The sequence below is a fragment of the Equus caballus genome, chromosome 8, assembly GCF_041296265.1.
Source record: "Equus caballus isolate H_3958 breed thoroughbred chromosome 8, TB-T2T, whole genome shotgun sequence".
NCBI classification, from domain to species: Eukaryota; Metazoa; Chordata; class Mammalia; order Perissodactyla; family Equidae; genus Equus; species Equus caballus.
Window position 1 is genome coordinate 25,818,856 of NC_091691.1, and position 27,913 is coordinate 25,846,768.

At 41.6% G+C, this 27,913-nt stretch overlaps 2 protein-coding genes across 2 annotated transcripts; one reads left to right on the forward strand and one right to left on the reverse strand.

The window, feature by feature from the left end:
* Positions 1–49: 49 nt before the first annotated feature.
* Positions 50–9,150, reverse strand: EIF2B1 (eukaryotic translation initiation factor 2B subunit alpha). The gene is made up of 9 exons (XM_014742227.3): positions 8,997–9,150; positions 8,019–8,120; positions 6,778–6,914; positions 6,551–6,667; positions 4,702–4,814; positions 4,085–4,153; positions 3,060–3,135; positions 1,657–1,782; positions 50–990 (listed from the first exon to the last, which is right to left on the reverse strand). Exons 1-9 carry the CDS (start codon positions 9,007–9,009, stop codon positions 826–828), a joined length of 918 nt encoding a protein of 305 aa, XP_014597713.1. The 5' UTR covers positions 9,010–9,150; the 3' UTR covers positions 50–825.
* Positions 9,145–27,896, forward strand: GTF2H3 (general transcription factor IIH subunit 3). The gene is made up of 13 exons (XM_001498352.7): positions 9,145–9,297; positions 12,299–12,378; positions 15,666–15,772; positions 17,078–17,244; positions 19,751–19,813; positions 20,720–20,749; positions 20,894–20,922; positions 22,211–22,285; positions 23,059–23,112; positions 25,310–25,378; positions 25,775–25,910; positions 26,027–26,063; positions 26,145–27,896. Exons 1-13 carry the CDS (start codon positions 9,285–9,287, stop codon positions 26,212–26,214), a joined length of 930 nt encoding a protein of 309 aa, XP_001498402.1. The 5' UTR covers positions 9,145–9,284; the 3' UTR covers positions 26,215–27,896.
* Positions 27,897–27,913: the final 17 nt, after the last annotated feature.

Sequence of the window (27,913 nt, forward strand, 5' to 3'; positions counted from 1 at the left end):
AGTGTGCTTTGGGCCTGGGGTCAGCTCGTAGTAGTGATGCAACACCGTATCAAAATATTGCATATAATTTATTTGAAAAGATGCTGAATTTGTTCCCAAGTACAACTGTAAAAAGCTGTTTGGGACCCAAACATGTTTAAATTCCCATCTTTCACAGATATAGAATGTAAGTTTACAAATGTTCTGGAAGGCATCTTCGTTAGTGGTGAGCCACGCAGGATACTCCTGCTAACTGCTGTTTCTGTCTTCTTTGAGTTCTCTTGGTAGTTTGCACTCCATTTGGCTTGATCCTGTCGAGGGGAGGCAGCTCACGTTCCCCACTGGAAGCCTGATGTGAATTCAGCAAGGGTTTCCTGCCTTCCTATGAGGCACCATATGCAACACATGTCCTGAGCAGCTGTTAGTCACTGAAGCGGCGCCTGGCTGCAGTCAGGAACACCTGCTTTTTAGACGTGCATCTCTCTAACTGATGCTTTTGGCCAATGAGGCTGGAGTGCAGAGAAGATGAAGGGACGGGGACTTGGGCACGTCTTCTATCGTTAGTCAAGTAGCCAATGATCTGACTTGTTTCTGGAAACAAGACGAAAGGTGTCTAGAAACTATAAGCACTATTTAGGTTGGGTTTTAGGGGAACTGTGAACATATTTTAGGTAGGACTGAAATGAATAAAAAAAGATTCTCCAAGACTTCTGATTTTAAATCCTTAGTCCATAGATCTTCATTAAGAAAACAGTTCAGTTTTGGCGTGGCTCATGGAGGGGTCAAGCGGGTACTCACCCTGCCCCACCTCTAGCAGCTATACGCTGGCAAGGAAAGATCCAGTGGTTATAGATACAGCTTGATGAGCTCGTCGCTGACTGCTGAGGGCGTCAACACCCCCAGGTCTGTAAACAGCAGAGTTATCAAGGAGGGGGAGGTGTAGTCCACCCACGGGTGCTCCTCTTTGAGGTCTTGTCCCGTCTGCGCAGACTTCAGAGTATCTGGCTTATACTGCAGAGAGAGGAAACATAGTTAGTCTGCCCCACAGACTGAGGGCTCTGACGTGCTGAGGCCCTGGCTCTCCGGAAGCGGCGCGAGGGCAGAGTGTTGCTCGGGTCAGCCAAATCATGGTGGCCGAGGGCCACAGATAACGAAAAAACCCAAACCATGTGTTCCCTCGTTAGTGTGCTGCGTTAACTCCTCCAGACGTCTCAAGATAATTTATTTACAGGGAACTTATACTATGTGCCAGGTACTGTGCTAAGCTCTTCCCATGGATAATCTCAGAATCGTTATAACCCTGATAATCCCATTGTACAGATAACTAAGTTCAGAGTTTAAAATGAAAGGACTCGCCCAGGGTCACATGGTTAGTAAGTGGTAGATGGGAGCTGAGCCCAGACAGTCGACTCCAAAGCCTGGACTGTTGGCCACCAGCTTCCCCTGCCTCCCAGCCCATATCTGCTTAAGCGAATGAGAGACCAAAAGACAAATCCTGGGCACAAAGTAGGTTCTGTGTGTTCAAGTCCAATAACCAAAAATTTATCTTTGTATCCCAAGTGTCGGAGAAAATAGGAACGGGAAGTGAATAAACTTATTGGAACATTCTCAGCGCTGCATTTTTCCAAAGGTTTCAGTTTAAACTCAAATATCCCCTCTAATATGTAAAACTCTTGCCTTAAACTCATCTGGGACATCTTGCTGGTTTAGTGGGAAGAGTCGTACAAACTTGAAACTTTCTGCAACCACATAAAAAGGCTTGTTCTGTGCTTTGGCGCACACGGCCATCTGGTTGGTTCCAATCTGAGAAGTCAGAGAAAATGGAAAGTGAGATCTTATGGCACATCTCAAGAGGAAGCACCAAAGTATATGAGTGAACATGAGACATGCAATTCTGGCTTTGGAATTCAATAGGAGATTTTAAAGAAAACAGAATAGACATTTCTCCAAAGATATACAAATGGCCAATGAGCACATGAAAAGATGCTCAAGATCCTTAGTCATTAGGGAAATGTAACTCAAAACCACAAGATACCACTTCCCACCTACTAGGATGGCTATTGTTAAAAGACAAAGCAACAAGCGTTGGCAGGAGGTAGAGAAACTGGAATCCTTGTATGGTGCTGGTGGGAAAGGAAAATGGTGCAGCTGCTATAGAAGAGTGGTTCCTCAAAAAGCTGAACACAATTACCACATGACCCAGCAATTCCACACCCAGGTACACAGCCAAGTGGACTGGAAACGGGAACCCATAATGATCACTGTACCAATGTTCATAGCACCATTACTTACAAGAGCCAAAAGGTAGAAACGATTCAAGTGTCCATCAACTGATGAATGAACAGAATGTGGTCTACCCATTAACAGAATGGAATTCAGCCTTAAAAAGGAATGAAGGAGCAACACCTGCTACGTGGACGGACTCTGACAACAACACGCTCAGTGAAAGAAGCCAGAGTCAAAAAGGACAAATATTGTACAAGTCCACTTATATGAGGTACCAAGAATGGGCAAAATCACAGAGTCACAAAGGAGAATAGATGGGGCAGGAGTGGATGAGGGAGTTTTTGCTTAATGCTGACAGCTTCTTTGGGGTGATGGAAAAGTTTTGAAAACAGCGCTGATGGCTGCACAACAATGTCAATGTAATTAATGCCACTGAACTGGTGGCATTAAAGGTGATTAAATGGAAAATTTTACATTATATATATTTTACCACACGCATAAAAAAACAAATGTTAAGAAATATATAAACTATAACATAACATGTTGATGTCAAATATGCTCAATTAAAAAAATTTAAAAACGTACTTTCAGTTAAAGCCTATTTTGAGTCAGTATAAATTACATTCCCCTAATTTACAGAGATCAATCTCCAAAGCAGAAGGAAACCTGACTAATCTTTGACTGACTACTGCAATGGCTTATGGGAACCGGGAAGCAACTGGACGCAGTGGTGAAGTCCTGAAGCTAATCAGGAGGAGACGAGGAAGCAGAACAGACGAGACTGTCTTGGTGTCCTAGGTCGGCAATGGCTCTCCACGCCTTGAGCAAGGAATTCTGGAGAACGACGCTCCCACCTTGTTAATAATCCCTCCGTTTTCAACAACTCCTTCAGCACCAACTATGACGAGATCCACTTTCTCCATGATGTAGCTAAGGAAATTAAAAAAAAACAACTGTTTTCTTGGCTCTTGTTAGCATCACCACCTGGAAAAATTAATATTCCATTTTGATCATGGTGAGTTCCTCCCATAGTTACCTTTCTTCAGAGGAGCGCTTAGCACAATCAGCTCTTGGCTCTGTTACCAGTTCTGTTACCAGGGGCATTAAACCCTTTTGTGAAGACAACCCCACAGTAAGAGGTATACTTCACACTGCCACCCGCACGTGCACATGTACGCATGTAACGGGAGCAAGAATTTCACGACCCAGTGTTTATCCTTACTACGTGTAGTACACTCTATTTTCTGTTCTATTTTAATACAAACAAAACAAAAATTTAAAAACCTGATCTGAAGATGGAAAAATGTTATGTAATTTAAGAATCTTTCGGGTAGGGTGAGGGTTAATTTACCTTTTAAAATGAGCATTAGTAGAATTCTTCAAAATTCTTACTCTTGAATACATTCCTAATCTCCTTAATCGTTTGTCTTATGTGTTTTCCTTCTAAGAGATTATGACTCCTATTTTCTCTTGTGAGGCACACTGACAATCCACGGGTCACGTGACCTCGGTTTTAGGCGTGAAGCCGCACGGGCAAAGAATCTGAGCGCTACTGAGGACAGCCCACGCCTCCGGGTGAGGAAGGAGCACTGCGCCCAGGTGCTGAGCCTGACCCGGCCTTTGCACCTGGCTCTTGAAGTGCACCATAATAGGACAAACGACTCCCACTCTCCCCACCAGCCTACAGCCCTGGCTTCTGCGTACACTATCAGGGCCTTATAACACGCTTGCTGGTTTACTGCAGCTATCAATTAAGGGGTGGGACGCTCCCAGTGCAGGTTTATGAATGGGACTCAAACCTTCAATCCAGAACCTGCTCCAAGCCAGCTCTGGGAGTGGGTGAGGAAAAGCGATTGTGGCCGGGAAGCTGGACACTTACCCCACAGCGGCATCCAGGACCACAGTGACAGGGACGTTGAGGTGGCAGAGGGCTTTGGCCATTTTCTTACTGAAAATGACATTTTGAGAACATCAGAGGAAGTCCCATAGTGATGTATGACGCGTCACTTAATTTGGTCAGTGATAAATCATGTTAGCTTGAAACTGAGTCAATATTAATGGATTAAGGGGAAGATCCCAAAACTCTGGACTAAGAAAATGAGCATTTGGGTTCTTTAGAAGGAAGTATGTGTTTCTGGAAAACTATATTCTTGGGGACTATGGGTAAGAGAAGCAAATTTGGAAAAAAAGAGTTTTGCTTTTATTATCTTCTGGATAAAGATGTGAATTATCTATTCTTTGGTAAAAATCTTTCAACTGACACAATCTCTCACTGTTCCTCTGATTTAACTACCAAATAAACCCTCTAGATCCCATATTCCCACGTACAGCAAATTCACAGTGATTTTCTTCCAGGGGCAGAAGCGGGCACTGGCAAAGGCAATGCTGATTGACTAGCAAATCAGGGGGCATGTTCTGGCTCCGCTCACGATTCTATCCCTCAGTTTGCTCTTTAAAATGACTGCTGGGCATGTAACCAGATGGAAAGATACTTGCCCTGATAAATCCGGCTGCGACTCAGTAATGTACACACTGAAACGCTTCTTGGCCCTCACAGCTGCTTCCAAGACTCTCAGGACCACTCTGGAGTAGGCGTGAGTTAATATTCTCTGTGGACCAAGACAGCTCTGTCAGAAGGGCAAGCGTCTCAGCAATCCCCACACCCTCGGCCACTCTAAAGCATGTTCCTGGTACCCTAAGGCTTTTCTGTATGCATTCTCACAAATCAACTATAATCAGAAAGCGATCCTGGATGGTACTCTGGGTTTTGAGCCCATATACAAGTTGAGAAAGGTTTCTGCCAGAGGAAGACATCATGGGTCTTCCCTTCCCACAGCAGGTACAGAAGGGGAGTCCCCACACAGTGCCGCTCACAGGATACAAAGCCTTTTTATCTGAAGCCCCCTTTAGGCTCTTTGGGTTGTTTTTCCTATTTCTAAGACATGGTTTGGGCCTATAGGCACCAGGAAGCTGGTATAAAATAAATGCAGTGGGCTGGGTGGGGCCAGCAGCAAAGTAGACAGGCTAAGCTCCAGCTGTTGTCACATGGTCCACTGTTGCCAAATCATCTGATTTTTCTAGAGAAGCTGAAAATCTAAAATTTCAATGTTGGCTAACTAATTTTTAAAAAATGTATAAACACTATAAACACAGGTAAACACAACCCATTTACGGGCCAGATACAGTTTGTAGACATTTACATGCAACCTATAAGGAATAGAGTACAGAGAACTGTACGCTGCAAGATGGACGGACATAGCCCTCTAGCTCCTTTCTGGGTCTCATGTGGGAGCTGGTTGGAAATGCAGGTTCTCAGGCCCCACCCCAGACCTACTGAACCAGAAGCTGCATTTTATAAGATCCCCAGGTACTGCATCCGTATGTTCCAATCTGAGCATCTCTGCTCTAAGTTTAGTCTGAATCAGTGCTGATGCAGTTGGGGATTACACGTTAAACTACACAGAGCACGTGAAGCCCGCAGAACACGGGCAGCGCGGCGAGTCTGCCAGGAGGAGAAGGCCTCAGCCAGAGGCAGTCATGACCCTGCTCCACTGGCCTAAAAATGGCTTTGTCTGCAACTGGCTCTTGCACATGCTCCCTTCACATGTCTTATGTCATTTATTTAATCACACACTTCAAAGGCCGGGAAGAGGTAATAAAACAGAGGGCAAGCTTTCAGAGTCGAAATGCAAGTCAGTCATTTTATGGTCGGTGCAGCCTTAGACGGCAGAAGGGAGGTCCGCTGCCGGGGGAGACGCGTCCGTTTTACTGCCCTTCAGCTGGGAGAATGACTGAACTTGCAGCTCCTGTCTTTCCTCGCTTACAAACACTTGGCAGCTTTGCATCTTGGTAACAGCATTTGAAATGAAGTTAAAAAGAAAATCTCACACCAGGGCCCCGCTTCACCAGGAAGACAGTCGGTATTACCCAGGGATGAGAGCTGCTCTGTGCTGATTCAATTCAGATTTAGTACATATCCAATAATAAAAATACTTCTTTAGCAAGACACCTTATCAAATCCAGAATCATCCATGCTGTCCCAATGTTGTTCTCTGCCTGTTTGAAATGACAACCATCTGTAATATCTCCATTTATATAGTGCTTACTATGAGCCAGGCACAGTACAGAGGCTTACACATACCATCTCATTATTCCTCATGACAACCCTGTAAGGTAGGTACTATTATCACCCCTATATAATAGATGAAACAACTGCAGCACAGAGAAGGTAAGTAACTTGTCCATGGTTACACAGCAAGTAAGTGGCAGAGGCAGGATTTTACCCCAGGGGTCTAACTCCGAAGTCCTTGCCCCCAATTCCCACACATGGTGAAAACCTACTCACCGCCCCATCTTTGATGAAAGTATGGCACAGATCCGCAATTTTGTTTCTCGACAGTGATATTCTCCTGAGAAAAAGCTCTCCTCGCTCAATCATGATCTCTTTACATTTGGAGTAATCCTATGAGGGAAGAGCCAAATGAGGGGAACTGGAAGATCCGGGGAAGGCTGAGAATGTTTGTAGCCAAACAGAGAAGCAGAAAGGTAACCCGAGGGAGGGCGGGGGCTTACAGAGTATTCCAGGGAGGTAAGGCTGATGAAGCGCAGGAAGAGCTCGCCGCCTGAGGACACGGCCACGGAGGAGTCCACGCCACACAGGGTTTTTATGGCCCTGGTGAAATTTGCTCTCAGACCCTGGATTGTCTCCCCTGGAATGATCACACAAGGAATGTGATGTTCATTTTAGTATCACTGCCCCTTGTTGGGTCTGCGATTCATTCATTCATTCAACCAATCTTTACTGGGTGTATACTCTGTGCCAGGCACTATTCTAGATGCCAGAGATACATCCGCGAACAAGACAGACAGGGTCCCTGCTCTGATGGAACTCCCTTTCCAGTGGAAGATGCAGACAATAAGCAAGCACAGAGAAAAATAAGCAATTTAATTACAGATTGTAATGACAGAAAAAAGCAGAATGATGAGAAAGGTAGAGCTACGTTAGACAGAGTTAAGAGGGATGGTCTCTTGGAGTGGGGGCTATCTAAATTGAGACCTGAGTTAAGAAAGGATCCAGCCACATAAAGATCTGGTGGGAAAGGTTCTAGGCACAGACCATACCATGCAAAGCCCCGAGATGGGAACACATTTGGTGTGAGAAACAAAGAGAGGTCAGCATGGGTGAAGCACAGTTCAATGAGAGACAGTGTGGAAGGAATAAAGGAAATTAAGCAGCAGCGGCAGGAGGTCTGTGAGGTGGTGCAGGTGAGCCTTATGTGTTTGAGCGTTACTGTAAGTACAATGGGAAGTCACTGGAGGTTGTCCTATAGACATATGTCTCTGGGCCAGCCTTTCAAAGTAAAGAAGGCTTTATTTTGCTTATACAAGATGTCATGCTATACCTAGACTCTTACATTTAGGATGCCTGAATCAGTAGGCAATGAGAATGAATGACATTAATACCAGAATTTATTCTGGAATGTTCTCTGTAGCAGCTGCACAGAATCTGGCACAAGACAGAAGCTTAATAAACACTTGTAAAGCTGAACTACTGCTAGAATTTAAGCTTCATGGTTATCTGGATATAAATGGTCACTCTTGATTCGAAGTATATTTCATTTATGAAAGGGCACCCATTTAATGATACCTCGAGGCTCTCTCCAGGTTAAAAGGAGGACTGAAATGAAGGAAGAAGCTGAGCTTGCGGCTACATTACCTTATGTAGGCACGCAGACATCTCTCACTTTCTGCACTTCTAACAGTTATTAGAAGACTTTCCTAACAGGCAGAGTGTTTGAGGACGACACTCTTACCTTTATCTCTCTTCAAGTACTCCAGCAAAGTCCGGATGGCAGCCACTGCTGAGGCCATGTCAGGATCTTCTTTCATTTGAGACTTAAAGTATTCAATTAACTCTGGGCAGAGAGAAAAAAGTGATTCATCAAATTCATTTAGCAGGATGTAAGGCCAGAGAGCTTGTTAATGATTTTTGACCTTAAGAAGAAAACTAATTTTAAAAACACTTTCTTTTCAGGGTGTTTGGCTTCAGGGACATTGTAAATGTTGATGGGAATAGAGATGACAATATTTGCAAGCTCTTTCTCTTTCATTTTTAAAAAGCTATCTGTATACATACAGTGGCATAAAATATAAGCCTCACCAAATGATAGTGAAAGATCATTCTCTTCTTATCCTTGACCCCAAGTGCTGAGAGGATCCCAGAGTCAGCCACCTTACCAATTTCTTCAGCACCCCTCCAGACAAGTCTATGTGAAGTCAAGCCTAGTCACCTACATACATATGTACATGTATGTGTATGTAGAGGTCCACCTCCCTCTTATTTTTTTACATGAAAGGTACTACATATATTAGTTTGTCCTTGTTTTCCTCTTAAAAAAACACCTTGGTAACTATTCCAGATGAGCACATCAAATACGCCTTTTTCTTTTGATTCTAGTACCAGATCCAGCAGTGCAGGGGGTCTTACTTATACTTCACATACCAGGAAACCAAGACTGTGAAGACCTGCACACTTCGTCCGAATCTCACTTTTTTGGAGAAGGGCACTGGAAAGCGTGGGGAAAAGGGGATGTTTGGGGATACCCCCAGGACCCATCTCTCAGATACAGGCGCATCGAGATGAATTTAGCTGTGTTAGAGAAAGCACATCCAGCCCAGCAGCCTGAGCTTGGAAAGTGACCTCTCCTGGAGCCCAGACTGGGAGGTGCGAGGCGGACGGACCCCTGCGCGGCTCCGCTCAGGCCCAGCAGGTCCGTCCCATCCCGATTTACCCTTGTCATCCATGGTGCCCTCCGGACCGCGGAGCCAGACCGGGCCGACCAGCCTAAGCCGCCTGGATTGCTCCCGCGACCGCGCGGACTCCAACACACACCGACTGACAGCGCGCGGCTCACCTCCCCGCCCCACTTCCGGCGCTTTGGGGGCGGGGCCGTGGGTACGGCGCGCGGCCTGGGCCAAATTGCCTGCGCGTCACTCGGCGGCGCCGGAAGTTGGAGTGCACGGGATCCGGGAGACTCGCTGGAGAGCGCTTGGCTGTGCGCTGAGGGACCTTGGCCGCCATGGTCTCAGACGGTGAGGGCTGCGCCGGGCGGGACTCGGACCCTGGGCTTAGGCGGCATCGACCCGGCCAGGACTGGCCAGTTGGGGTGTAGTTCTTGGGCTGAGTGGAACCTGTTTGGTCTTTAGAGGAATAGCGAATGTACTCATTCATTCATTCACTAAATCTTTTTGGGTCGCCCGTCTGTGTGCCAGGCGTTACTTTTTGTATACAGTACTTTTTGAATACAGTAGAGAACAAGACAGACAGGGCCCTCATGGAGGTTACAGTCTAGTGCGAGAGACGGACAGTAGGCAAGTAAATAAAGATAGTTTCGAAGGGTGACAAGAGCTATGAAGACAGTATAATGGGGTGATGTGTTAGATTGTGATTAGGGGGCGATCAAGGCGGAGCTACTTTAGACAGGAGTCCAGGGAAGACCGAGATGTTGAAACTAAGACTTGAATGACTATGCAAAGGTCCCCTGGAGTTGAGCCACTACATATACTAAGACAGAAAAGGGAAACCTGGGGTTAGAGGAAGGTGGAGACACTTTGATTCGTACATTATACCATCAGTTATAGAGCTGGGTATCTTAAAGGAAGAAAAAAGAGGCCAGGGTGGCAGGAGCAAGGTGGGCTAGAGGGATGAGATCAGAGAGCGAGCCAGGTGCATGGCCCTAGTGGGCCATGATAAAGAACTTGAGCTTTATTTTTAAGTGTATTACAAAGCCGTTTTAGGGTTTTATACAAGGAAGTGTTACTATCTGATTTCCAGTTTTAAAAGGTCACTTTGGCTGCTGTGTGAAAGATGGACTCTGGGGAGCAAGAATAGACGTAGATCCTTTCGGAGGCCTTGACAGTTGTCCATGCTTCCTTTTATCTGTTGTAGTCACACCCTATGAGAGAGGCAGACCAGGCATGGCCCTTGTCTATGAAAGAGGAGGTAGAGACCCATAGAAGGAAATTCACAGGGACATCCCATGTGTATGGATACACACCTCTTCTGACAGGCGACACTTTATCTTTTTCTCAGGCTTCTTGGTAGTAGCAAGGAATGGATGGCTCTCAGAATTGTGGGATGGGGCTTGATGGAGAATAAGACCAAAGACTTAAGTGCTTAGGGGGAGGGGGATGGGCGCCTGTGGGAGACATGGTTATTAAGTGTCTCTTCTGTACTGGGCACTGTGTTGTGTGATTTATATGTATTATGTCTTCCCAGGACTAGCAAAAATCCTCATTCTTTAAGGAGTCCACAGTGTAGTGGGCAGGGTTGGGAAGAGGTCAGTAACACAACTAACTATAAAATGAGGTAGTGAGTGTGAGTGTCATTAGAGGAGGGTGAGTGCTGTGGGTGGTCAGAACTAGGCAGTGGGGCAATGGAAAGCCGCAGCCTTTAGAGTCAAGCAGATCTGACTTCGAAGCAGAAGCAGGACCGTTGGGCTTTGCTACTTGCTGGCAGACTATGCGACTTAGAGCACATTACAAAGTTGAGAGTTATTTTCAAAATAAGAATACCATATTTCATCTAATCTAAGACTGTGTTGATTATGAAATGTGCTTTTATTTAATGTACCACTAAGACAGAAAAGAAGGCTGCCACTCTTAATCGTCAGATACCATCCTAATTTCAGCAACTGTTAAATGCGAAAAAAAAGGAGAGGGTACATGTTATAATTGATGAACGCAATGCTGTGTCCCCCGATGGGTTGTTGTCAGCATGGAATGAGCTTACAGGATTACATATGTCAGTGCCTGATACAGAGGAGGGTGACATTCCTGCTCTCCTGAGATGGGGGAGCCAGGACCTGTTAGAAGACCTGGGGGAAGAAAGAGGTGGCATTGGTTTGAGGCCTTGAAGAGTCAGTAGGGTTTGGATATGTAAGCAGAAATCAAAGACGGGTGAGGATTATCCTGATACAGGAGACAGGGAACTGCGGGAAGGAAGGTATGGGGGCAGGAAAGGCATTACTGCTCTTTGTTATTAAGTGAGCGTCCTGGGTTTTTTGTGACAGTATGTGCTTGTGGGTTCATATGTCTCTTACCTCAATAAGAATATAGGCTTCTGGAGGGCTTGGACCCAGTATCTCCGACACCTAATACTGGTACTTAGTGTAAATGTTTGTTGAATGAGTTAATGTGTTAGGTTAGCTTGTTTAGTTGTGTCTGTCACTTTGGAGAGCAGCCTAATTCCCTTTCACAGTAAAATCTCCTTTACGTAGGAATTGCTTTTCCCTCTTTGGTCTTCACCTTTTTAAAACTGGTTCCTAATCACAGTTGGCCTTGCTGCTGGGTGATTTGATGGACTCGGGGCAACATTGATTCCTGTGTCTCCCTTTAACCCCTGCATGCCCGAAATTCTGCTGCTAGTGATTCTCACTGCTGGTTTATCATTACCTTCTCTCCTTGACCAGGCATTTAAAATGCATGTCTGGGCTGGCCCGGTGGCACAGTGGTTAAGTTCACATGTTCCGCTTTGGCGGCCTGGGGTTCACTGGTTCGGATCCCGGGTACAGACATGGCACCACTTGTCAAGCCATGCTGTGGTAGGTGTCCCACGTATAAAGTAGAGGAAGATGGGCACGGATGTTAGCTCAGGACCAGTCTTCCACAGCAAAAAGAGGAGGATTGGCAGCAGATGTTAGCTCAGGGCTAATCTTCCTCAAAAAAAGAAAAAAAATGCATATATCTTTGGGTTTGCTTAATAGATATTTATCGAGCATCCGCTATGGCTAGGCAACATACTACAAGCAGAAATAAGCAGTGACAAAACAAACAAAAATTCCCCCACGTGGCATTTAGATTCTAGTGCATGAAAGATGCAGTGGTGCAGAAAGCAGGCAAGAGCTTGCCAAGGCCCCACAGAGCTTTAAATCTTTAAAAGAACTTGGCCTTCTGTCAGTCTCATGCTTTAGGATAATAGACATGTGAAGGCATATAGTGGTGCTTGATCTGGATTTAAGTTACAAATTGGGAACGCTTCCTTTGATTCACTTTCATGAAGCTAATGTTTTTCATTTTTTGTTAATGTTTTCAGAAGATGAATTGAATCTTCTAGTTATCATAGTTGATACCAACCCAATATGGTGGGGAAAGCAAGCATTAAAGGAATCTCAGGTAAGATTGCTTGAAGAAGCCTTTGGCTAATTCTGGTTTAACTGAGTATATGTTTATATTGCTTTTTAAAACCAGCTTTATTAAGGTATAATTTACATACCATAAAATTCACCCATTATAATGTACCATTCAATGGTTTTTTAGTAAAAATCACAGTAAAGTCGTGTAACTATCACCCCAGTTCCGTTTTAGAGCATTTCTAGCAGCCTAGGAAGTTTCCTCCTGCCTGTTTACAGCCGATCACTATTTCTACTCCACAGTCACAGGCAGCTGCTGGTCTGCTTTCTGTCTCTATATTGCCTTTTCTGTACATTTCACATATTGATTCCATGTAATATATAGGCTTTAAAAAAAAACTTTCTATTTTGAAATAATTATAGCCTCACAGGAAATTGTAAAAAATGGTACAGAGAGGTCCTGTGTGCCCTCGCCCCAGCTTCCCCGACTGGTGACATCTTATGTAACTGTAGTACAATATTGAAACCAGGGAATTGACATCGGAACAATCAATAGACCATATTCGGATCACAATAGTTTTACATACACTAGTGTGTGTGTGTATGCGTGTGTGTGGTTCTGAGCAGTTTTAGCACATGTATGGATTTGTGTGACCACCGCCACAATCAAGATACAGAACTCTCCATCACAAAGGAGCTCCCTTGTGCTGTCCCGTATAGTTGCTACACCTTCGCAGTCCCTGTCCCTGACCCTTAGTGATTACTAGTCTACTGATCTGCTCTCCATCTCTGTAATTTTGTTACGTAAATAGATCATACCGTGTGTAACCTTTGAAGTTGCTCTTTTCACTCAACAGAATGCCTTTGATCCATCCACGTTGATTCATGTATTGAAAGTTTGTCCTTTTTATTGCTGAGTAGTATTCCATAGTATGATGTACCGTAGTTGAATCATTCACCTATTGAAGGACATTTGGGTTGTTTCCAGCTATTACATAAAAAGCTGCTCTGAAAAGTTATGTACTGGTTTTTGTGTGGACGTAAGTTTTCATTTCTCTGGACTAAATGTCCAGTAGTGCAACTGCTAGGTCATATGGTAATCACATGTTTGGTTTTTTAAGAAACTGCTCTAGGGTATTGTACACAGAGGTATCATTTTACATTCCAACCACAAAGTATAAGAGATCCAGTTTCTGGATCCTCACCAGCGTTTGGTGTTGTCACTGTTTCTTATGCTAGCTATTTTAATCGATGTGTAATGATACCTAATTGTGCTCTTAATTTGCATTTCCTTCATGGCTTGTGGCATTGAACGTCTTTTCATATGCTTATTTGCCATCTAGATAGTCTCCTGAAATGTCTTTTCATGTCATTTGCCCATTTTCTGATTGGATTGTTTGGGGTTTTTTAACTATTGAATTTTGAGATTTATTTGTATATTCTAGATATGTCCTTTGTCAGATATGTGGTTTGCAAATATTTTATTTGCTGGGTCATATGGTAAGTTTAGATTTAACTTTTTGAGATGCTACCAAACGTTGTGAAAGTGGGTACACTGTTTTCCATTCCCGTCGGCAATGTCTGAGAGTTCCAGTTTCTTCACATCCTCTCCGACGTTTGTCTGTCTTTTTGATAACAGTCATTCTACTCAGTAGGTGGTAGAATCTCATTGTGGTTTGAGTTTGCATTTCTTTAATGACTAATGATGGTGAGTCTTTTTCATATGCTAATTAGCCATCCATATATTTTCTTTGGTGAAATGTGTATTCGGATGTGATGCCCAGTATTTAAATTGGACTGTTTGTTTTCTTATTATTGAGTTGTAAGAATTCTTTATGTGCTCTGGATATAAGTCCTTATCAAATATTTGATTTACAGATATCTTCTCCTGGTCTATGGCTTTGTGGCTTATCTTTTCATTTTCTTAATGGTGTCTTTTTAAACAGCTTTATTGAGATATAATTGACATAAGTAAACTGTACATATTTAAAGTGTTCAATTTGATATGTTTTTACATATGATTATGTTTATGAAATTATCACCACAATCAAAATAATGAACACATAGATCCATCATCCCTAAGAGTTTCTTCATGTTCCTTTATAATTTATCCTACTCACCTCTCTCTGCCTATCTCACCCCCAGGCAACCACTGATTTGCTTTCCAGCACTATGCATTAGTTTACATTTTCTATATTTTTATATAAATGGAATCAGGCAGTATGTAGCAGTATGTAGTGGGTTTTTTCTGGTCTGGTTTTTTTACTCAGCATAATTTTGCAGTTTGTCCGTGTTGTTACATGTATCAGTAGTTCATCCCTTTTCGTTGCTGAATAGTATTCCATTGTATGGACATACCAGGACATCACTGCTTATTACCCTTTTACTCTCCAGAAAGACTGTCTTATTTTGCACTCTCCCCACTGGCATATTGAGAATTCCTTTTTTTCTTTTTTGCCCCAACACGAGATGCTCTCTTCCCTTGTTTTATCTTTGGCCAATATGATGTACCCAAAGAAATCATCTCCATTTGCCTTCAGTGTCTTTGATGGCCCTTCAGATTTCTCCCTTGGAGCAGTGCCCATTTTTCTCTTTGAGCATTCCTTTTTTTTCATGATTTGTGGACACTCTTTGTATTAAAGTTGACCCATTGCCTGTCATATGTTGCAATTATTTTTTTCCAGTTTGTCTTTTCCAATTTGTCTTTCACTTTTGTTTATAGTCATTTTTTTTGCTATATAGAAATTTTAATTTTTTTAAATGTTTTCTTTAATAGGTTGAAATTTATCAATGTTTTACTTTCTGCCCAAGGTATTTTTTTCTTTAAGAGAAACATGCCTTATTCCAGGATTATAAAAATATCCACCTATGTTTTTTAGTAACATTATTACTTATGAGAATATCAGCTCCATGAAGCTCTGTCTCTTTAAGAAGGGACAGAACACAGAACGGGTGTTTAGCGTTCTTAGTGATTGAATTGGAACCTTTCACAAATCAATTTAATCAATATGTATTGATTATGTACTCCACCTGTAGCAATAGTATGCTAGTAATTTTATCATGGAAGATGTGACGTGTTTGCTATTCCCTAAATGTTATGCAGAAAATACTTGTGGAGTATTGTATTGATGTAGAGATGATTGCATATAAGTAAAATTAAAAAGCTGTAGTTTTTAAGTGTTTTTACTTATGGAGGCAAGAACTCCTGAGCATATTTTTAGCAGTGAATAATTGTCTGAAATTTAAAGGAAATCGTGCTCATTTCCAGGACCTGATACAGTTTTTTGGATAGCTAATTTACCTTTCTAATGTCTTCTGTTTTTTTAACAGTTTACTTTATCAAAATGCATAGATGCAGTGATGGTGTTGGGAAATTCTCATTTATTCATGAATCGGTGCAACAAACTCGCTGTGATAGCAAGCCACATTCAAGAAAGGTATGGCCCTTTGTGATTACGCTCCCTGCTGAGGGCTTAACGTTTGAGACATTTTTACGCCAACTGGCATGTATTATTTCTACTCTCTGTTGCAAAAAATTTTTTTTCTGTACCAGTGAGCAATACTCACAGCGTCAAGAATGGGTATGAATATTGAAAACTTCATTAGCTGATGTATAGTACCTGTGCACATTTAACTTACACAGATGCAACTATATTCTCTAGGCAAACGAGAGAATTCTCAGATCAGGCAGGCCGCTCCCATCTCTGCTCTACTCCTGGCTCTCCCCCGAGGGGGGGATGGGAGGTGTGATTCTGCGTTGCCTTTAGCCATCTTGGCTCCTGTGTACCTCTCACGGTGTGACTATTTCATGGATCTGTGTGTGGTTTTGGTGTTTATAAATAAGGATTTTTCTTCTACTGGCTCCTAAACCCGAGCCGACTGCCCCATCTGGTGCTCAGCTGAAGAAACTGACCTTTTCTAACACTGGTGTAAAAACTGGCTATGTTAGAGTCTCTGCAAGATGGTGCTTGGATCTGCAGCTGTTGTGCAAATATGGACATGTATACAGTCAAGATTTCATAAATAATTTTGACCATATTTACTTGACTCTTGTCTACCAGTATATTTCATATGAAGTTAGTGAATAGTTCTTAGATTTTCTCGGTTCTTAGGGCTGCTTCCTTTGGTGTGTCGAAAGAGCCAGTGGGCCAACCAGTAGGTGCTCCTACCCCCATCATCACCATACATTGTTCTCAGAACTGCATGCAAAAGATGACGCTGATTTCGTTAAGATATCAATAAAAGCTATAACAGGCAAAGTTTTCATTTTTTAAGAAAAATCAAAAAATGTGTTTTACATGATTACTATAAAAGTCCTGAAGCACTAGGAAAATCTTTTCAGGGACCTTTGACCCAGATTTTTGTTACTAGAGTAGATAAGTATACCTCAAATAAAAAACTAGTAGTAAGTTGGAATTTGGTATGAATGTCTTCCAGTTGTCCTCTGAGAAAGTAGAGTGAGAATCGCCCTGAAGCATTTTAAGAGACCATAACCCAATACCTTCTGTATTTCCTCTCATTTTTCAGAAAACAGTGGAATAATCAAAACATTCTATAGTAGTAGCCTCATGTTTGCCAGTTTGTCTATTTTATATATTTTTAAAAAATGAAATTTATTATAGACTCTTGTGAGTCCAGAATTAATGTGGTTTTTGTTTGTTTTCTCTACTGAATTTCATTTTGATGTTTAGCGCGCGCACTGAGTCCTGGTGTAACTAGGTGTTTTTCCCCTGCTGTTTCAGTCGATTCTTATATCCTGGAAAGCATGGCAGGCTTGGAGACTTCTTCGGAGACCCCGGCAACGCTCCTTCTGAATTTAATCCCTCAGGGAGTAAAGATGGAAAATACGAGTTGTTAACAGCAGCCAATGAAGTTATTGTTGAAGAGATCAAAGATCTAATGACCAAAAGTAAGAGCTTTTTTTCCTCATTATTCCTTTGCAAATATAGTTGAATGTAGAGGTCCTTGAGGCTCAGAGTTGGAAGATTTAAGGTTCTTGATACTATCTATTTGCATTCTCTCTCTTCTCTTTTTTAAAATCATGTTCATCAAAGCCGTTGCTTTATTGCAGCATTTGACACTGTTGACCAGCCTCTGCTTCTGGAAACACTCTGGCCTCTGAGGACATCCTGTTGACCTGTTTTTCCTCTTTTTTGGGCCATTCTTTCATTTCTGACTTTTCCTTCACCTTTTCCTTTAAAATATATATATTTTTTTTCTGCTTGTTGTTTTCGTTTCTTTTCTTCCTCTGTATGTTCTCATCCACTCGTCTTTAGTTATCATTTATATATGAACACTTCCCAATCCAGCCTTTCTTTCAAGCTGCACGTTTCCAGCGGAGTGTCCCACAGTCTCATTAGCCTGCCCCAGACTAGTTTCTTTATTTTTTCCCCTCAGTTACACCGTTTCCATTCCCAATTTCTGTCATCCCCATCCATCTACTTTTCTAAATTCAAAGCTTTCATTTTTTACTCCTTTCTTCTCACATCCAACATTTAATCAGCTATGAAGTCCTATTAATTTAGTCTCAGAAGTACCTCCAAAATCTGACCCCTTATTATCTGTCATCCAGCTCCGCCGTGGGGCTGCCCTGTGCATTGGAGCATACTTAGCATCATCCTTGGCCTCGACCCATTAGATGCCATAACATCCTCCAGTTGTGACAACCAAATTTGTCTTCATATTTGAACCAAATATGAAGAACCAAATGTGTCTTCAAACTTTGCCAAATGTCCCCTGTGGGGCACAATTACAGGTCGAGGACCCTTGCTCTAGATTGTTGTAAGAGCTTCTGCTCACTGACTCCTGTCTCTCTCCATTCAGGTTTTTCCCCTCAGCCTCTAGGCTTAACGTCCTAAAAATCAAAGCTGCTCTTCCCCGGCGTAAAGGCTTTTACTGGGTCCCTGTTGCCTGCAGGCAGTGGTTTCAAACTGTAGCCTGTGTCAGCATCACCTGGGGGGAAAAGGCAACTCTTTAGCCACAGAAAGTGGGTTAGCGGGTTCCGGGGCTGGGGAGGAGCAGGGAGTGATGGCCTGGGCCCAAGTGATCTTTTGGGGTGAGGGAAATGTTCTGAAATTGGATTGTAGTGATGGTTTACAATTCTATAAATTTACTAGAAATCATTGAATTGTGCACCTAAAAGGAATGAATTTTATGATCTGTAAATTATACCCCAATAAAGCTCTTAAAAATCACCTGGAGGGCTTGTTAACACAAAATGCTGGGCCCCACTCTGTGGTTTCTGATTCAGTGGGTTTAGGGTGGTCCCAAGAATTTGTGTTCTATTGAGTTCCCAGGTGATGCTCCTGCAGCTACAGGGGTCCAGAGCCACCCTTTGAGAACCACTGGCCTCCAGGGTAAAGTCCCAGCCTCTTGGTGCGGTGGTCAAGACCTTTCCTGGTCTGCCCTCGCCAGTGGGGTGTCAGTGCTCCTGGACCAGCTGCAGGCCCTGTTCCCACAGGGGGTCCATCTGCCTTCCCCCCTCTTCAGCTGCTGGTTTAGGATTTTGATTTTCTTTTTTTTTTTTTTTTTTTTTTTTTTAAGATTTTATTTTTTCCTTTTTCTCCCTAAAGCCCCCCCGGTACATAGTTGTGTATTCTTCTAGTTGTGGCATGTGGGACGCTGCCTCAGCGTGGTCTGATGAGCAGTGCCATGTCCGCGCCCAGGATTCGAACTAACGAAACACTGGGCCGCCTGCAGCGGAGCGCGCGAACTTAACCACTCGGCCACGGGGCCAGCCCCGGATTTTGATTTTCTTAAGAGTGAGTTTTTTTCACACAAGACTCCAAAAATTTGCAAACTTCATCCCTACTTGCCACAGCCAGAGGAGTTTCTCCAGTCCTCCTTCGCTGGCCTGGCAGCTCTCTGAGTGGGGTGGGGGAAGGAGGAGGTGGGAAAGGGCTGACAGGGAGGCTCAGCCTGGCCAGGGGCCACTGTGTAGGCTGCCTGCAGTTACACATGACCTTCTGCACCATTTAGATCATTGATAAGCCTGAACCTTTCCAAATGACACCAGGATGTTTTTTGTTATTTATTTTTTATTGTGGTAAAATATACATAACATAAAATTTACCATTTTAATAATTTTTAGGTGTCCAGTTCGGGGCATTAAATATGTTCACGTTGTTGTGTAAACATCACCACACTCCATTCCTGAACTTTTTCATCACCCCAAAGTGAAATTCTGTCCCTATTAAACAACAACTCCCTATTCCCCACCTTAGCCCCTGACCACCAGGATATTTTAAATTGAGTAAATTGCTTATTTAAGCATTACTGAGAAGAAATTGCTATCTATGGTTTTAAACCCAGTTTGAAAATATCTGATTTCATTCATGAAGAATACTTTGGTTTGAAAATTTTAGTTCAAGAAAATACCTAACAATTCCCTTTTTAATGTTTTTTATTATTTGTAGGTGACATAAAGGGTCAGCATACAGAAACTCTGCTGGCAGGATCCCTCGCCAAAGCTCTTTGCTGTATCCTTGGTGTTGAATCCTTCAGAAGGCGTCTTCTGTAATAAACGTATCTTGGGATATTTCTTAGAACCTCGGATGCCCATATTGATGAAGGCATGAGTATTCTAAAGTGGTGAGGAATCAAAAAGGAGTTTATCTTGGCTTTGAAACGTTTTTAAGATAAGCTGTGAGAACTTGAAATGGGAAGAATGTGAAGACGTCTAGTTTCTCCAGTATGTCCTGCTCACAGTGAATTCTTCACAATGCTTACTTGTTTCTTGTTTTGACAAATTGTAGAGATTCCCGCCCCCCCCCCCCCTTCCTTGAGTTGGGAGAGTGTTTGATTATAAAAGCATTTACTGACCCTGAGGCTTAATAAATGAGTGGCTGTTTCTCCACAGGCCAGCAGGTTATTTTGTAGTTAGCAGAGTCAACCACACTTTCCTAAGCATTTTGACGTTAACCCTGTTTGTGGATGGTCTCCCAGTCTTATGTAATTTACCGTGTGTGTTTTGGACAGTGCTCAATGACTCCTCTGTCTTAGGCTTTGGTTGGGGTGCCGGATCATCTGTGTATGGTTTTCAAATTCGTTACCCGTTTGATCGGCTTACTGATTTACTTGTGGTCCCAGTATTCAAATCTAGGACATGGTGGATAATGATAGAACAATCAGATCTTGGTAATTTTAATTTTCTGGGACAAAGATCATCTTTTGGTCAGGTTACAAGCCCAGTTGATTGCAGAGTCAGTAATTGGAAACCTGCAGTCACTCTTGTTTTGTATGTTTATCATAGGAAACAGCATTTCCTTTTTCAACTAGGTGGATGCTGGGTTTATTTAACTAAAATGTGAGGTTATTTTTTTGTTTACTATAAATATTTATGAAATTAAATAATATTTTTAAATTCCTTAATGCTAAGAAATAAGACATTCATAGAATGAACAAGGAGGTTAAAGGTAGGAGCCTGCTTTTTTTATGAGAATTTAATTCTTATTTTACAACTGTAAGTTTGGTGGACTATCTAAAAATTGGTTAGAAAAATCTAATAATATGTTTAATAAGATTCAGTTAAATTTAAATCTGTTTTTATCTCTTTATAGATAATCAGGAAATGAAATCAAGGATATTGGTAAGATTAAAAAAGCAATATTATGTTTATAGACTATCACCAATTAGAAAACATAAGAAATAAGACCCATTTCTAATAGAAGCAATAAATATTAAGTATCTAGAATTAATTTAACAAGCAATATGTAAAACTGATTATGATGAAAAACTGTAATTCTGAGAGACATAAAAGAATAAATGGAGAGCCTTATTTTATTCTTGGGTGTCAATTTTTCTAAAATTAAACTGTAAATTCATTGCAATTTCAGTCAGAATGTCAGTGAGACTTTTTTTCTGGCAGAGTTGGGAGATTTAAAAAGAAATTCACCAGTTTGTCTGGAAGAATAATTCAATGAGAATAGCCAAGAACTTTCTGAAAGAGAATAATGAGTAGGCACTTGCTCCTTTAGGCATTAAAACACGTTATAAAGCCACAGTAACTGGTTTTGGTACAGTAGTAGGCAAACAGAAAATGGAAAAGACTAGAGTCCAGAAATAAAACCGGGTACACAGGGGAGTTTGGTTTCTGACACAGGAAGTACTTTAAATTAATGGGAAGAAAATGGATTATTCATAAAAGGTGCTCGGCCAACTGGTTGGCTATTTGGGGGAAAACTGCCAGATCCCCATCTCACTGCTGACACCTGATACAGTCTAGTAAAGATCAGACATTTCCATGTGAAAATTCAGGACCTAAAAGCTCTGAAAGAAAATACCTGTTTGTAATCTTGGGATGGTGAGTACCTTGCTAAGCATGATGTGAAACTTTAAAGGAAAGCTTAAGACCTCAAAAAAATAAAACCCCAAGACAGGAATGAAAGGAAAACTCTTAGGAAAAGTGGAGGGTACTCATTATAGCATTGTCTAAAACTGGGGATTGGAAACTGCTACGTGTCTGCTGTACACAACTGGCTACATCCACGAAGTCAGCACGAAGGTTGATACGTCCAGATTCACTGACGTAAGATTTTCCCCCAGATGTTGTAGACTGAAAAAGGAGGTTGCAGAACACTAGATAGAGTGTCGTCCCTCTGTGTGTGCGTGTGTTGGGTGTGAGTGGACATATGTGCTCACATACGTGCTCTCTAGAAGGACCTCCATCAAGCTATTGATAAGGATTATCTCTTGAGTGGTAGGATTTGGGGGAAATTTTTACAGTCATCTTTACACTTTTAGGTATTATTTAATGATACTAACTAGGAATTAAATTAGAAAAATAATATTGGTTGTGGTTTGCAGTAGATTGTGATGACATGTGAGTGAGAACACTAGGGTGTGCCTGCAAGTGTTAACATGGATGTGATTATCAGGTGATAAAGGCTGCAGAAGACACCGCATTGCAGTATATGAACTTCATGAATGTCATCTTCGCAGCACAGAAACAGGTGAATTGAGAGCATTCTTTTTAAAGAATATTTGTTTCATAATGAATTAATTTCATTTTCTGGATGACCTACTTAGAGAGGTATTCTGACTAAATGGCCTTATTAAAGGATTAGAATCTAGAATCTACATTTTGTACTAGTCATTTCCCTATTTTGGGTCCTGGACCCCATGAGAATCTGATGGGTCCCCAGAAGACCGCACTGAAACACAGTTTTGCATATGGCCTCCTGGTATTCCTGTAACCCCATTTAGCCCCTCCTCAGAGCCCAGGCCGAGCATCCCTGCTTTTACAGTTCGCTGCATACCTTGCGTCAGTTTCTCTCTTTACTCTAGTGAGTTCTTGCAAAGATTCGATGTTTTTACTTTGCAAATAATTGAAATGTTCAGAGGAATTATCACTAATACATTTTCTTCTTTAACATGTTAAAAAAAAACCCTTTCTTAAAACTTGAGTTTTAACCTAAAATGCTGCTGTAGCCATGCAAAGTATTCTCCATCTTAGAGTGGCAGCATGATGTGGTGAAAAACCCTGGGCTTTGAGGACTGGGAGACTGCGGCTGACAGCACTGCCTCCCCCTGGCACTGTGACCACAGCCTGGCCAAGGCCTGCGTGCTTCACTGTAAAATGCAAATCAAATATTTACCGTGCAGAGTTTATCGTGCATATTAAATATGCCATTTTGAGAATAGAGTCTGGCATATAGTAGGTTCTCAGTGTAAGATAGTCACAATTGTTACTATTCCTGTAATATCTTTGGAATGTTCATTTCAGAATATTTTGATCGATGCCTGTGTTTTAGACTCCGATTCAGGACTCCTCCAACAGGTATGTTTTCAGCGAATGCTGGGCGTTGGCGGTTACGAAAGTAGGCTGTGCTCTGTTGCCTGTTACGTGCTTTTCACCAGTCTTCACACGTTGTTAGGAAGTAGCCTGTATGATGCGGTAGATTAGAGCACTGACATCTCTCTAGTCCCTTTCAAATTTTTATTTATATTTTACATAACAACTTGAATGACTTTGTAAAAGTAATTCACACATTAAAACAAATTCAAGCAACACAGAAAAGTGTTTTTAAAAAGGGTAGAAAAAAAAGATCCCTTCAAATGCTATCATCTAAAAGTTACCATTGTTAATGTTAGATAAACAGCATGACCAATCTCTCTGTCTACTTCCAGATGGAAGAACAGATCGCTGAGCAGAGAATGTCGTCACAATAGAATCATGCTCTAGATCTGTGCTGTCCTATAAGTAGTCGTATTGAGCTCTTCAAATAAGTCTCGTCTGAATTGAGATGTGCCATAGGTATAAAATACACACTGAATTGCAAAGACTTAGTATCAAGAACAGAATGTAAAGTGTCTCATTAATTATTTTTATATTGATTACATGTTAAAATGATAATACTTTGAATATATTGCTAAATAGAATGTTATTAAAATTAATTTTATCTGTTCCTTTTTTATGCAGCTAGAAAATTTAAAATTACGTATGTTGCTTGCATTGTATTTCTGTTGGACAGCAGCATTAAATGTTGCTTTTTAACCAAATGTATGAAACTGAAATTTAATTTAACCAAAAATGGGAAAAAACCTGAAACTAAGACTGAAGAAATTACCGAACTTTAAATGTTTTTTGACCACAAGAAATATTATTTCCTAAAAGATGAGTTAGAAGCACAAAATTGGAAATCCCTGAGTTTAGGTTACTGCTGGGGATGAGGAGTGGGAAAGGGAGAGAGAGAACCAGAAAAGTACACGGCGCCAGAGATTCTGGGCTTGTCCTGTTTCTTACGCTTGATGGTAGGTACACGCTGTTTGTTGGGAATGTAAAGTGGTACAGCCTACTTGGAAAACAGCCTGAAACTTCTTCAGAAAGTTAAACACAGGGGCTGGCCCGGTGGCGCAGCAGTTAAGTTTGCATGTTCCGCTTCTCGGCGGCCCGGGGTTTGCCTGTTCGGATCCTGGGTACGGACATGGCACCGCTTAGCAGGCCATGCTATGGTAGGCGTCGCCCATATAAAGTAGAGGAAGATGGGCATGGATGTTAGCTCAGGGCCAGGCTTCCTCAGCAAAAAGAGGAGGACCGGCAGTAGTTAGCTCGGGGCTAATCTTCCTCAGAAAAAAAGAAGAAAGTTGAACACAGAATTACCATGTGACCCAGCAATTCCATTCTTAGATACACATCCAAGAGAAAATGAAAATGTGTCCACACAAAAAATTGTATGTGAATATTCCTAGCCATGTGATTCTTAATAGCAAAAAAATGGAATTCAAATGTCCGTCAACAGATGAATGGATAAAGAAATGGTGGTCTGTCCATACACTGGAATATTATTTGGTCACAAAGGAACGAAGTACTGATTCATGCTACAACATGGATGAACTTGAAAAACATTGTGCTAAATGACAGAAGCTAGATACAAAAGGACACAGTTGTGTGATTCCATTTATATGAAATGTCCAGAATAGGCAAATCTGTAGAGACAGAAAGCAGATTAGTGTTCGCCAGGGGCTGGGGAAGGAGGGATAGAGAGCGACTGATTAATGAGTATAGTTTCCTTTTGGGTTGATGAGGATGTTCTGGAACCTAGATAGTGGTGACAGTTGCACAACTCTGTGAATATACGAAAACCTAGGGAATTGTACACTTTAAAAGGGTGAATTTTATGGCATGTGAATTATATCCCAAAGCTGTTATTAAAAAATATAATGAAAATGAATAAACATGGCAAGAATGAAAATTTATCAGTAGCAAAAAAACAGGAGAAAGAGCGTACACTGTCCTGTGCTACAGTCTTCAAGGGGGCAAGGGTGTTGGCCGGGGGGAAATAAGATCTTTGAACATCTTGAGATGCAGCTGGAAGTTTCTGGTCCTTACTCACTCTGGGAAAACCTTCCCTTTTAATTTGCTCTCAAATCCACCTCTCCTTTTAGAGACCTGAAGACGTGCAGGGGAGACGTAAGTCCCTCTGGGAAACCTCAGTAAGTGCTGGTTTGGCAGAGAGCCCTTCTGTATCTTGCAGGCTTGTGACATCACAGGGGGACTGTACCTGAAGGTGCCTCAGATGCCCTCCCTCCTGCAGTATTTACTGGTAAGGAAACGTCCGCAGTGAACCTAACATGGTAGAGTGAGACCCCTGTTTCCTGGGGAGTGAGTGCGCACGATGGCTGATGTTAGTGATTGGAAGAAAGGAGGAAGTGGGTGACCTGAGGTTTCGAAGCTGTGAAGGTGGACTTCAGGTGGTTGGTCTTTGAACCCTGTGAGCTGTATGCAGAGTGTCATCTGACTGTTACAGAACAGTGCCTGTATGTGTGGGTGCTCAGTAATTGTTGAATGAATAAATGTGCAGTTCTCAGTAGACATTTAAGAAAAATCCTAATTTAGTATTCTCCTTAGTATTGACTGACTAATATCTGATATCTGTGTCCTGACTTCTGTTATTTTCCATGTTTTAAATAAAAACTCCTTGCTCTTTTTTCTTTTACAGTGGGTTTTTCTTCCTGATCAAGATCAGAGGTCTCAGTTAATCCTCCCACCCCCAATTCATGTTGACTACCGGGCTGCTTGCTTCTGTCATCGAAATCTCATTGAAATTGGCTATGTCTGTTCTGTGTGCTTGTCAAGTAAGTTCATTTACTGGATCTTTCTCTTTTTCTGTATGGGGGGCGGGGAGCAGAAAATACCTCAACTGTGTGGTTTTTAAACCATCTCGTTTGTTTTCTGTTTTTTAAATTTACAGTATTCTGCAATTTTAGCCCTATCTGCACTACGTGCGAGTAAGTATCTTTGAGGTTGTGTGGCCGCCTCACCCTTTAGAGATTCAGAGCATTAAAAAGTGTTTTCCTGTCTCATTCCAGGACAGCCTTTAAGATTTCTCTACCTCCCGTACTGAAGGCCAAGAAAAAGAAACTGAAAGTGTCTGCATGATAATAAAAAATTTCCCCCCATCCTTTAGAGCTATTAACAGAAATCGTATGGCGGAATCTTTGTTGGAAAGGCTCTGAAAAAAATACGGATGTGTGTAAGATAATTTTTAATGAAATTTCTTACAAGAAATATTTCTAAAACCTCATCCTCATCTTGTGCTTCTCGGGGACTGATTTATTTGAGGGAGTCATTCTATGTGATATATCCTGAAATCTTTTCTGACTGGTTTTTGTCCAGAAAGGAGGAAGAAAGCAGCACTCTATGGCTTTTTTTAATGGGATGATGGCTCGTCAGTGAGTCCTGACTGACTGTAGGCTGTCAAACATGCTCCCCAAGGCCAGGTGCTTCCTGTGGCACACTCGGCATGTGAGATTGGAGCACAGGCTTGGAAAGAGTGGCTGTTTATGCAGTAATGGCATTAATCAACATAGAACATCTTCCTTGAATCAGCAGTTAACTTTGACAATAGTCATGTAGATAAAATCCTTATTTTCTAAATTGAGATTTAACTGCAGGTGTTAGCACATAGTTACTGTTTCGTTTGACATCACTACTTGTTTGGACAAAGTTATGCAAATAATAATAATTTGTCAACTGAATAACTACAAAATCTGACTTTAAATGAGTGAGGAGAGTGAGTGCAGTAGTCTGGTAGCAACTTTTTCTTCAAAAACCTTTGTGTGACGAGGTTACTTGTGAAAGCTAACGTTTGAGTTCAGAGGGGGAATTTCCCAGGGGGAATGGATTCTTTACAGCTAAGTGTAGCCCCCAGATAGAATTCTTTCCTTTTTTAATGAGGGGAGGGGAAGTGTTAATATTGGAGAACTGCTCTCTAGAAGCTTTGGACTTCATACTGAAAACTTCTGTAAGTTCAAAAGAAAAATTATGTGTAATTTCAATAATAAAAAACTTATTTTTCTGTGTAATCTTGAAGTTATTAAAAGTCCTTTTAGGGCCAGCACCATGGTCTAGTGGTTAAGTTTGGCGCGTTCTGCTTTGGCATCCCGGGTTCACGGGTTCAGATCCCAGGCACAGACCTACACCACTTGTCAGCCATGCTGTGGTGGGGACCCACATACAAAATAGAGGAAGACTGGCACAGATGTTAGCTCAGGGCCAATCTTCCTCAAGCAAAAAAAAAGTCCTTTTAAATTCCAGCATATTGTAGGAAGGGTTTTCAAGAATGGTCACTGATTTGGTTTGTTTTTAAAAGTATATTGACAAAAACCTATTTGTGTACACAACCTTGTATGTAAATAGATTTTAATTTTCTCTTTATAGTATCTCAGAAGCTGAGTCTCATTTAAATAATTTGGTGTTTGGTTAGATTATTTCAGGTAGATTTTGTATTCTGGATTTACAATTTTGTTAAATACACAAAAATTTTCGTGATTACTTTGCAAGTATTTGTTAATCCTAGAGTTTGAGAATCTTTGAAAAATAATGTTTAATATTTCATAGCCTAATTAAGTAATGGAAATAATTATTTTAAGTCTAGGAAATAAAGCATCATATATCTAAAAAATGAAATATTTTAAACAAGCTGAGAAGGTTATTATTACTTTTCCATTTGAAATGTTTTATGTACTGTCTTAGTTCTGTTTGTTTTATTTGTAACTGTTATGTTTATGGTTTATTTTATATAAATTTTTATAATAAAATAAATTTTCATATTTGCTTGAGTTATTTCCTCTCACTC

What these genes read in the sequence shown, in the direction of transcription:
- EIF2B1 (XM_014742227.3), bottom strand. An exon ending in GTACTTGAAGAGAGATAAAG is followed by an intron (nt 6,915 to 8,018) that starts GTAAGAGTGTCG and finishes TGATCATTCCAG; the next exon opens with GGGAGACAATCCAGGGTCTG. An exon ending in CTTTCATCAAAGATGGGGCG is followed by an intron (nt 4,815 to 6,550) that starts GTGAGTAGGTTT and finishes CTTGGTCCACAG; the next exon opens with AGAATATTAACTCACGCCTA.
- GTF2H3 (XM_001498352.7), top strand. An exon ending in CAAAGATCTAATGACCAAAA is followed by an intron (nt 17,245 to 19,750) that starts GTAAGAGCTTTT and finishes TATTATTTGTAG; the next exon opens with GTGACATAAAGGGTCAGCAT. An exon ending in ATTCAGGACTCCTCCAACAG is followed by an intron (nt 23,113 to 25,309) that starts GTATGTTTTCAG and finishes TGTATCTTGCAG; the next exon opens with GCTTGTGACATCACAGGGGG.